This window comes from Gopherus flavomarginatus, chromosome 9 (assembly GCF_025201925.1).
Source record: "Gopherus flavomarginatus isolate rGopFla2 chromosome 9, rGopFla2.mat.asm, whole genome shotgun sequence".
Classification (NCBI taxonomy): Eukaryota; Metazoa; Chordata; order Testudines; family Testudinidae; genus Gopherus; species Gopherus flavomarginatus.
The window spans coordinates 76,722,244-76,734,501 of NC_066625.1; the positions used below are offsets into that span (position 1 = coordinate 76,722,244).

General features: G+C 40.9%; 1 protein-coding gene across 2 annotated transcripts in view; it reads right to left on the minus strand.

Moving 5' to 3' along the window:
* Window positions 1-1,275: 1,275 nt before the first annotated feature.
* The window catches only part of ZFAND6 (zinc finger AN1-type containing 6), a 52,394-nt gene continuing 41,411 nt past the window's right edge, over window positions 1,276-12,258 (minus strand). For both annotated transcript variants that reach the window (XM_050967839.1, XM_050967840.1), the window contains exons 5-6: window positions 2,896-3,009; window positions 1,276-2,223 (exon numbers count right to left, since the gene is read on the minus strand). In XM_050967839.1, coding sequence (XP_050823796.1) covers window positions 2,075-2,223; window positions 2,896-3,009 — 263 coding nt within the window. In that variant the 3' untranslated portion in view covers window positions 1,276-2,074. The remainder of the gene's footprint in view (window positions 2,224-2,895; window positions 3,010-12,258) is intronic.

Genomic DNA, 12,258 nt, shown 5'->3' on the forward strand with positions numbered 1-12,258 from the left:
CATAAAATACAAGACTCAAGGGCGATGTGACTACCATGCTATGCCATTGCATGACACTTGGATGCACTGTTCACAACATCATAAATGAGGATTTTTAACCCAAAAAGACTGGGGGACCACTGAAATATCTTGATTTGCAAGACCTTGATTCATGCCCTCCCCCTAAGTGCCACAGCCAAGGAGTCCTTAGGAGTGCATGGTTCAAAGTCCACATCTGATTTTCAAAGTTAAAACCTCCATGACATGTTCCTGCAGCTACAAAATGGTTTTCTCCATCATCTGAAGTTGTAGATTACCTCACATGCTACCTGATGGAGTCAGACCCTTTTTGCAGTGCAATGTATCCGTCTTATCTGGTAATTGTCAGCAACCACTTTTCCTGCAGAGTTCAGAATTTTAAAGGATGCTTTCAGCATTGATTAAAGAAAATTAATCTTTTAAAATAAAGTCAAAAGCCTGAATGGCTGAGCAACTGCACACAAAATCTCACTTGTTCCACAGTATTTGAAAGCTGTTTAATCGGAAGTAAGAATCACCAAGAGAAATGTAAACTGCAGATCAGATCCAGAGCGGAATTTGAGTCCTATTTCTGCATATTTGTAAGTTTTGTAAAGAATCCAATGCAGGGTGAGCTTACATGTGCAGTTACAAAAAACTCACACACTTTCTTATAGTTATAGCACATAGCCTTTAAATGGACATTGGTGATTAGATGTCTGTGAACATCTGTTGGCAGAGTGACGATCCAGGACTTGACAAGAAAGGCAGCTATGAGTCACAGAACAACTGCAAGACGGCCTTGTCTACACTGCCAATTTACAGTGCTGCAACTTTCTCGCCTGGGTGTGAAAAAACACGTTTTTTTTCAATTTCGAGAGGCTAGACGAAAAACAATTTCATGTGCCTCATTTGCCCCAGAGTTCCCTGTCACTTTTATGATCACATTTGCCTATTTTAAAGTTCATTTTTATGTCTTGTTGCTGTACAAAAGACAAGTAGGGAGAAACAAAAATATTGACTATATACAAAAAGTGTTTTCAAATGCACAAGTTAAGAATGACGAAGACTTTATTCCTTCCAGTCTTTCAATAGGTAGGTGTTACTTGTAACTGTAGGTAAAATAAATTCAGATAAAAGTTGACTTAATTGCTATTCAGACCTACAAGGGTATCCGAAAGCATTGTACCTGGAGAAACCAGAGACAAGAGGTCCAAATCAAAATAGAGGGCTGAAAGGAATCAGCGAGACAGATACCAGTGATCAACACAAAATACCCCCGTTTTTTAAAATTTTATTTAATCAAAGTTAAGACGTGGATAAACATAAATACAGCACAGTTACTTCAGATCATTCTTCATATTTGTGTACATACAGACTGATGAATGTAATCCCAGTGAAACCTTCAGTCAGCAATGAAGTGCATACTAGCCTACCCCGCCCCCCCCCCACACACACGAAAACAAAATCTAATTTTTTTTTTTTAAAACCACACAAACTTATAATCTCAGTACACACTCTCTCATTACAAATGATTCATACATAAATAGGTAGTGGGTGCAAACAAGCTAATATGCTAACATGTATAACCTTTCTTGTTAATGAAAACCAGAAGCAGCCATAATGATTAAAATACATTCAGTTACTGATAACTAGTTGTGCCATGAGGCATTACCAAAAAAGAAATCGTGCTGCAGAGAAAAGCTATATACAACAAGAAAATAAACTGCAAAGTTAATGCATGCATGTTTTGTACTGGAAAAGCACAGCCCTCCCATGTTTTCTCCATGTTTGTTATAAAAGCCCTCTGCACTCAACTAAAATTAAAATGATCTTAAAGGATAATACTTATAAAGTTTTTACTTAAGTCTTCAGCCACAGAAAACTGCAATGAAAATAAATGTTCAGAGTCATTTTCAAAACAAAAACAAAAAAAATCTATTCTTCTGATGACATGCATGATTAAAAGGTCTAGGCAAGATACACTGCTCTACATTCCTGATGACTAAGGAAAAAGCTCAAGTCAATTTAATCTGCAGATGGTCTAGGGATTTTATATTCCAGCAGAAGTAGCAGTTCAGATCTTCTGAATCTTTTCCCCAACAACTACAGGATTTTCTTTCCTGATTTTCTCAGCAGCATCAGCTTTGTAATTGTAAGAGCAACTGTGTACATCTGAATAACGGTGCACACCACAGTAAACGTTTCCACACCGGCATTCAAACCCTGTAAACACAAATATTGACCTATTAAGACAGACACTAAAGACAATTTAATTCTACAGGTTTGGCTTTTTTAATATCCTAAATACTACATTCACATTTGGTACCAACTAATCTCAGTCACCGGCAGTCAGTAAAAGCCAGTTTCTGCTGCCAAAATTGCTGTCACATAAAGCACCAAAGTAATAAATCTTTGTTGTAGTGATTATAATAAAGAGCCCTCACTTCAAACATGCATCACTATACAGCACTACAAAAATATACTCCCTCAAGACTTTCTGCAGACATTTTTTTCAGTCATCACACAGTGGAACGACTCGAGTAATTTTCAAATACTTAAACTGAATCATACCACTTCATTATGAAGGCTGATTAATGAGCAGACTATTACATTTACCTCAACTCCCCAGGCCATTATATAGGAGCTCCCAAACAGAAGCATTTGTAATGAAGATCATTTTGCTTAATAAATGAAATAGTTAAAACACAAAGACATATGAAAAGTCCTCTTTAATAAGAGCTACTGGTTGAAAACCCCTTAGGGCCAAGTTTTACTTCAAATACATCAAAGTCAACAGATTAACCCACACATGAATCTGAAGGCAGAATTTGGTCCTCTGATATTAACTGCATAACTTAGTCTTGGATTAAGAAAAGAAAATAAAATATTTCTTACCAGTAAGTCCCACCTTCTTCCGGCACATGAAACAGCGATTCTTTTTCTGTTTTGGTTTGTCAAGTGACTTGTCTTGTTCTTCAGATGTAGACTCTGCACTCTCTGACACTAAAGCTAATATAAAAGAGATAAAACACTGAAAAAAGAGTGGAAAAAAATTGCAAGAGATTTGTTTGAGCCACAAGAGAATTTTGTAACTTCAGGCTCTGGGACTTGTAACCTTGTTGTAATCAATTTTTCCTTCCATAATCTACAATCTAATCGTGTGTGGAACTTGCTTTAGCAATATTTCTGCATCACACAACAAGTGCACTTGAGCTCCCTCTTTCAAAATTTAATTATCCAATCTGACTCATCCAAGAGAGAAGTCAGTTGACAGTACTGAATGTTTTATATATATTTTATAACATACAAACGTAAGAACTAGTAAGATAAAGAAAGACCAAGGTTTAAATATACACACACTGTTCCTTTTAAATCTCAAAAACCAAGATTTGAAAATGGACCTGAAGTTATCAAGTTTGGCAAGATGCAAGTGTAAGGTTTAACAGTTCCATAAAATTGTTACAATTAGCAGTATTCAAAGCTGATTCAAGTGAGAAGCACAGATAATTTACCAGAGTTTAGCAAAACACTCCTCTCTTCTGCAATGCTGCCTCACAATGCTATCTTGCTGAGGATAACAATACTGGATCAAACAACTTTCGGGATGTCATATTTACACTACTGAGATGCAGCTTCTCTTTCCAGCTACTGGAGGCTAAAGTGAAGACATCCATTGCCAATGGAGAAACAAATTTAATTATGAAATCTGAGGGAGAAAGAATTGCCCGAAATGAAAACTACATCCTTTTGGGAAGGTGGAGCTGTAATGTTTCCAGGCAATTCTAATCTTCTCTCACATCTTAAAGTGAGACATGGGCTGCATATGGGAGAATCGGAGTAGAGAACATACAACTGAACAAGTTGCCTGACCCAAGAAAAACATGACTGGTATTTTGTTCAGTTGCTGCCCTCTTCTCTACACCTTGGTGTATCCAAAACTTAAACAAACTGACAGCAAGGGAAATTAACCTTGTTTTAAATGGTTTGTAAGCCAAACACTACTACCAGCTATCTCTAAGTCACAACAGGACAAGCTTGCACTGCCTAGGGTGTAGGAAAGTGAGCAGAAGATATAGGATGTGCAAGGAAAGGGACAGAGAAAGAATGAAAGGAGGCTGCAGCTGGGTGAATGCCAGCGGAAACCAGGTTAATCATATACATTCCAAGGAAGGGATACAGCAGTAGTCCTAAAACTTTGTCTGAACCTTGGCTACTTTTTCTGACAATATACACACAGGCAGAATCTGTCAGAGATACGGTGAAGTAACACTTAACAGCTCTTTACCACCTCATTACTACTCCTAAAGACTCATCTTTACTTGACAGTTCATGCTTTTTTTACTGTCAATATTATCTGAATGTTTGGGGTGTGTCATAACTTATTCCCAGATTTGGACCTTAGCGTCCAAAATATGGGGGTTAGCATGAAAACCTCCAAGCTTAGTTAGCAGCTTGAACCTGGTAAAGCTGCCACCACCCAAAAAATAGAGTGTTTTGGGGCACTCTGGTCCCCCCAACAACCTTCCCTGGGGACCCCAAGACCCAAATTCCTTGAGTCTTATAACAAAGGGGAATAAACCATTTCCCCCCCCCCTTTTCCCTTTCAGGTGTTCCCTCCCTGGGTTCCTGGAGAGATACACAGAAGCAATCTCCGCGAATCTAAACAGAGGGACGCCACCCTCTCTATTTCCAGTCCTGGAAAACACAAGCACCGAGAGAGAGCCAAGCTCTCCCCCACCCCCCTCCTTCACCCAGAGGGAATGCAAAGTCAGGCTAGTAAATCTAACACACACAGATTTCCCCCTGACTTCTTCCTCCCACCAATTCCCTGGTGAGCTACAGACTCAATTCCCTGGAGTTCCCCACTAAAGAAAAACTCCAACAGGTCTTAAAAAGAAAGCTTTATGTAAAAAGAAAGAAAAATACATAAAAATGGTCTCTCTGTATTAAGGTGACAAATACAGCGTCAATTGCTTAAAAGAATATTGAATAAACAGCCTTATTCAAAAAGACTACAATTCAAAGCACTCCAGCAACTACACTATGAACTAACATGTAAATACTAAAAAAACAAACCTATCTTTGTACTTACAACTTTGAAACAGAAGATTAGAAAGCAGGAGATAGAAAAATCCTTCCCATAGCCGAGAGGGACAGACAAGACAAAGAACAAGGAACTCACACCCAAACTTCCCTCCACCCAGATTTGAAAAAGTCTCATTTCCTGATTGGTCCTCTGGTCAGGTGTTTCAGGTTACTCCTTTCCAGGTAAAAGAACATTAACCCTTAGCTATCTGTTTATGACAGGGTGTGCTTAGTATGTACATACAACTTTGAAATTATCAATGGTCCAACTATAACTGTCTTCAAGTGTTTGTTAACTAGAAGTCCACTTTGTAGACTGGCAATCTGACACTTTGAAAACTAAAAATAAAAGGTTACAAGAGACAGGAAAGTAAGTTTGGATGCAGAACAGGAGAATCTAAGTCTTTTAGAACTAACAGGATGAAATTCTAAGGTAACCAACTCCACTCATTTACTCAAAGAGACTTGGGACAAAGCATGACGTGCAACAGCATGTACAATGGTGGCAAGGTGTGTGCAAGAGAGGAAAAACCTTATTTTAGTGAGTTAATATCTTAAAAGTTACTGTTTAAGGAAAATTAGTGAGCCACAAAATACTAAATAGCAAAATAAAGGTTTGTTACAGCAAAAACCTAATGCAAATAAATACATCAATTTTGTTGAAAGGTTAACCTAGTGAGGATAAATATATAAATGAAACATCCATGAAGACATCCATTCCATTGTAAAGCAATATTACCATCATGACACATTTGTACCAAAGAATTTTATATGACTTAATAAATACTATACATTTGGTGACATATAAGTAAAACTTTCACTAACCTATAGTACATAGTTTAAAATCTGTATCATACATCTCTCCACTCTCTCTGGAGCCTTCATCTAGGAAGTCAGGATCATCTACATTATTTTCTCTGTTTGCATCATAAAGTAAGTGTACTCTGTTTCTGAGCCCCCTGTAGTATGAAGTAAATCTAAAATATCCATCAGCAAGTCCTCTCCCATATGGTCTACTGAAATTCTCTAGGTGAGGTCCACAGATGCTGGTTGGGTTGGCACATTTTAGATCCATTTCATTTAAATGTCTCAATAATCTGTGCTCATTTTAAGTTACTCATTTGCACTTTCTGTTTAGAAATTCCTTGAGTCTTATAACTAAGTAAGTAACTTAATATTCACAACTGTGGAGCCACTAGGGCGCTTGCTTAATATTGCTCCACGTTGCCATTTGCAATAAATGTGCTCTTTTAAGCACTACCGGCAATATATGCAAACTAAATCTGAGCAGTTCTGTCACAGCTCTGATCCAAAGCCTTTTGAAGTCTATGGAAATGTTCCCATTGATTCCATGCGCTTTCAGTCACACCAGCAGATATAGTGAGCTCCACAGCATTTACCTAAGATATTCAATAATGCATGCAATGTGTTCCCTGTAGTTAGTCCATTTTTATTTTAAATAATAGTCCAGCTCAAAAGATTATTGACCTATGGACTGGACAGACGAAGACGAGTCAACAGTGAGCACCATCCAGTAGTCAGACAAGACAGACAGGCCTTTCATACATTTAGCCAAGTTCATTTTCATTGAGCTCAGTCAAGTTTCATGATGGCACACAATGCCCAGTGACTTAAATCAAGCTATTTCTACTTCCTGGCCATCTACAGAGGAGGCCTGAGAGCCTGGTTTTTATGGTCTCAATCTTTTGCTGTTCTGGGCCAATGTATGTATCTACCATCACGCTGAGTGCACGTTTCATTAAAAAGCTCTCAACCCTACCACTTGTTGAAACTCACTCCCATTCTAAAAGTTATGCAGATATTGCCATTAAGCAAGAAAAAAGGCAGACCAGTCTTTAGCCCTACTATGCTGCGTATCCCCTTAAGTGACCTTTACATTATAGTCAGAAGAAGTCAAAGAATATTGGAGAGTTTAGCTGCACATGAATAAAAGTACTACTGTGTTACCCTGCATTTAGCAGGGAGCATACATGAAGATAATGAAGGTCTGTAGCACTACAACTTGCAAAGTGGTTTACCTGAACATTTCTAGGGCAAAAACCTCATGAGGGGGAAAAAAAAAAAGTTAGATTTTATCTTAATGCATTTTGTCTTGTCATATTAGGGATAATGCTCATCAGATATGAGAATGTTCACAATTAGTATCTTTTAGAGTTATCCAATGTCTTTAGCTTTGCTACAGTATTTAATACCTGCAAACAGTTTGAGTAAACAAACTGTAGAACATACTGACTATTTGAAAGCCAGGTTTGCTGAAGTTTCCTACTTCTTCCTTGATCTGTTTTGCAAGGCATAACACAAACTTGGGTGTATAAAGGCAAATCCACACAGACTAGATCAAATCAGAGCCATCTGAGGGAATTTGTAACCTGGCAATTTTACCTAGGTTGCCTGAACATGTTACATGATATCTGCACAAGTGCAAATAATACTTCATATGTCTGTTTGCTAGTTTGTTTTTTTAACTTCTAGGAGAGTCTAAGTAAGTGTGATTTGTCCAAGCTCTCATTTACACTTGCAGCTGCATGTAGCATATGTGTAGCCACATGCTACAGGGAAAAGCAGACTGCAGCCACAATGCTGTGTGTACCTACATATGGCAGTGAAAGGCTCTGGCAGTTGGATAGTACACTGCTAAAAACAAAGTGTAGATATAGGAGACACAGCTTGGGCATGTAGAGAGACATCCAGGGTATATATTCTAGGGTCTGGCATCTCTTTACTTACCTAAGCCAGTGGTCTCCAAAGTGGGGTGCGTGCACCCAGGGGATGCGCAAGAGAATCCTTCGGGGTGCACGGCAGGAGGAGCACCACTGGAGCAGCGCCACTCCCCCACCCCCACCCCCGGCTGTTCAGCCAGGAGTCAGAGCAGCTTTCCACCCTTCCCTCCCCCTGGCAGTTCGGCCAGGAGTCCAAGCGGGAGCAGGGGGTGCATGCTCAAAAATTTTTTACTGATGGGATGTGCGATCAAAAAAGTTTGGAGACCACTGGCCTAAGCAGTGCCTCAGTGTCTACACTGCTGTTTATACCTGTGCTAGCTGGGTATGCAATGTCCGCACACTGCCTTAAGTGCAGACCTACCCATTATTGCAGCCTTGTGTGTTCTGTTACACAAATCTAATAGTAACCAATTTAGATTCCCACAAAAAACATTAGTGCATACTTTAACCTTTATTAAATGACCAGTATGGAACATACTCGTAAACATCACATGATTTATTTGAATGAGGTATGTTTATATTTGGTTTATGTTGATTATATTGTGCAGAATATTTTCATTTTGAATTCTCAGCTGATGCAGTGTTATATGCAATAAAGAATTAATGCTTCAATTTGGCACTAATGCCCCACTCTGCTTTAACCAGAAATTACAAGCTATTGGGGGGAGGGATAGCTCAGTGGTTTGAGCATTGGCCTGTTAAACCCACGGTTGTGAGTTCAGTCCTGGAGGGGGCCACTTTAGGGATCTGTGGCAAAAATTGGTCCTGCTAGTGAAGGCAGGGGGCTGGACTCGATGACCTTTCGAGGTCCCTTCCAGTTCTAGGAGATTGGTATATCTCCAATTATTACCTTATTACCTTTATGGGAGCTACTGAAGCAGCTACCAAAACATGAAACTTTCTTAATTTAAGGTGAACAGGTACAACTTTCTCATGCACAAAGCTAGCTCCAAGCAAAAATTTTGTTTGCTAAGCGTCTAAACAAAAAAATTAAGTGTTACCTGCAAAACCTGGAAGTGAACAGACTGAACTTTGTGTTTGCAAAGTACAGTGTTAGTGGTCTGCATAGAAACTCCCTTCAAAAGAGAGAGAGGGCTGACTGCCACCACTGGAGAACAGTTATGAATTTGCTTGTGACAGGGAATTCCATGTCTGGGTTATCATGGTTTAGATCTGTAGTTACTAGATGCTGGTGATCCTTACAGTGAAACAGGCAGTAAAATGAGGCATGAGACCACAACGCCCAGAGTTCCTCAAGCACCAGGCAAAGGAAAATTCCCATTATAGTAACTCCTCACTTAATGTCATCCCATTGTAACGTCACTGATCTACTAGAGAACATATTCATTTAAAAGTTGTGCAATATTTGCTTATAATGTTTGACCGTGGGGGCTTGGAACCAGGGTCGGCTGGCAGCCCCCCCGCCCAATCAGCTCCCGTCCACCCCCCTACTCAAGCACCTCCCGGCTGCCAGCAATCCCCCCCCTCCCCTCCCCATGCTGCTCGCCTGCAGCAATCAGCTATTTTGCGGCACTCAGGAGGCTCGGGGGGAGGAACGAGGCAGCAGCACGCAACCTCCCCCTCCCTCCCCTTGCCTCCCACTCACAGCAATCAGCTGTTTCATGGCATTCAGGAGGCTGAGGGGAGGTGGGAGGAGTGAGGACATGGCGCACTCAGGGGGGAAAGAAGGTGGAGCAGGGGCAGGAAGTGGCGTGGCAGGAGTGGGGCCTTGGGGAAAGGGGGTGGAGTGGGGGCAGGCCTAGGGCAGAACCAGGGGTTGAGCACCCCCCAGCACTTTGGAAAGAACAGCAAGAGGAGCAGCAGGACGATCCTCCCTCTTTCACCCTCTGACTCCAGACTTCAACCAAGCTTCAGTCGTCATTGCTGAGTACAGTATTAAATTGTTTGTTTAAAATTGTTCCAAATTTATATTGTATATGTAGATAATGTCTTTTGTCTGGCAAAAAAAAAATGTCCCTGGAACCTAACTCCCCTATTTACATTAATTCTTACGGGGAAATTGGATTCGCTTAACATTGTTTCGCTTAAACTTGCATTTTTCAAGAACATAACTATAACATTAAGTGAGGAGTTACTGTATCAGGGCTTCTAATTTATGTGAGCCTGCCCTCTGGTGAAAAAACCAACCAACAATATACTTTTCACTCTTTTGGGGGAGGAGGCAGGGTCATCTGGCAGTGCATCCAGATGGGCAAGCCTTGGAGACAGGAGGAGAAACCTCTTATCAGCTGATTACCAGCTCCATATTCCAGAACGAACAGAACACCAAACTGGCCTCCAAGCACTTCCTTTAGGGCACTGGGTCAATGGAATGATACAGAATCCTTGTTATATGAAGGAACCACAAACCCTGAAAATCCTGAGATGACATGAGGCCAAAGTGAAGTCTGGGATGTTCCCAGCAAAGAGCCCTCTGAAAAGGGAGAGCAACCTGATCCATATCATTAATATTTTACTGCTGGGGAAATGTAGGGAAGCGAGAACTGTAGCTCACAATACCAGACAGTGTCAGAATGGGAGATATGAATCTGCTGCAGAAGTAAAATAAGCAGCCTCAAGGTCAGGAGTCTTTCTAGACTACCCTTGTGTTTTCCTATCTGCAATATTGAGAAGGATACTAGAGTTTAATAGCTAGTCTGTCTTAGAAAACAGTGCATCTGCCCAACTGCCCAGTCCATTCAGGGGACACCCATGTCATAAACAGATAGTTAAGGGTTAATAGAACAGGAGTACTTCATGTCTCTTTTGACTGTAAAGGGTTAACAAGTTCAGTGAGCCTGGCTGTCACCTGACCAGAGGACCAATCAGGGAACAGGATACTTTCAAATCTTGAAGGAGGGAAGTTTTTGTGTGTGCTGTTAGTGTTTGGTGGTTGTTCACTCTGGGGGCTCAGAGGGACCAGACGTGCAACCAGGTTTCTCTCCAATCTCTCTGATACAGTCTCTTATATGTCCAGAATAGTGAGTACTAGGTAGATAAGGCGAGTTAGGCTTATGTTTGTTTTCTTTATTTGCAAATGTGTATTTGGTTGGAAGGAGTTCAAATTTATATTTTGCTGAAAGGATTTTAATTTGTACTTGTATACTTAGGCTGGGAGGGTATTCCCAGTGTCTATAGCTGAAAGACCCTGTACAGATTCCATCTTAAATTTACAAAGATAATTTTTACTGTTTTTCCCTCTTTAATTAAAAGCTTTTCTTGTTTAAAAACCTGATTGTTTTTTTTATTCTGGTGTGAGACCCCAGGGGACGGGGTCTGGATTCACCAGGGACTTGGTGGGGAGAAAGGAGGGAAGGGGGAGAGAAAGGTTATTTTCTCTCTGTGTTAGGATTACTTTCTCTCTCAGGGAAAGTCTGGGAGGGGGAGAGCGAAGGGGGAGGGGAAGGTGAATTTTCCTCTCTATTTTAAGATTCAAGGAGTTTGAATCACAGTGATCTTCCAGGGTAACCCAGGAAGGGGAAGCCTGGGAGAGGCAACGGTGAGGGAAAGGGTTTACTTTCCTTGTGTGAAGATCCAGAGGGACTGGGTCTTGGGGGTCCCCAAGCAAGGTTTTGGGGGGACCAGAGTGTACCAGGCACTGGAATTCCTAGTTGGTGGCAGCGCTACAAGTACTAAGCTGGTAATTGAGCTTAGAGGAATTCATGCTGATACCCCATCTTTTGGATGCTAAGGTTCAGAGTGGGGAATTATACCATGACAACCCACTTGAAGAGTCTGTTGTAAAGTTTGTAGAGCTCAAATTGCTTTGTGAGGGCAGATTTGGCATGTGGATTGGCACAAGCCACCCATGTTCTTTTGCATATATGAATTAACTAGCATGGCCTCCGGCTTTTCCTATCCCATTCCCCTCACCAATTTTGCCTCAGAATCTTCAATTCATAGTCACAAAGACATTTGACAATTAGTCCCAGTTCTATTGATGAGGCTCTGCAGGAAAGCTCAGCAGGTAGGTTCCTTCCTAGTCTGGACACATTCTCTCTCTTCAGACGAGCTAGTAGGAGAGTGTCATGAGAGAGATCTGAGGACTTGTTCATTTTTAATAGGGCCAAAGGATGAAAGACAATTACAGATTCATCCCCAGGGAAGAAATCAATTGTAGGTCTCAAATCTTCTCAGGAGAAATAAATGGGTAAACCCAACCCTACACTGTCAGATGAGATCGCTCAATTCACTCCAGGACTACTGCAAAGAAAACAGGGGAAAGCCAGTCTGGAACCACCTGAGCTCCCTTACCAAAAGGTAAGTGGTCTCTGTACTCATCTCAGAATCAGTCAGTTATAAGCTAGGAGTGGAGGTTCTGCTAGTTTTGGCAAGTTATCCCGTGGTTGGGGTCTCTTACAGCAAACCCTCATGGAGCAGGGACAGCTCACTGAAGAGAATGGGTGAGGAAGAACCCCTTACTTTTTCATTC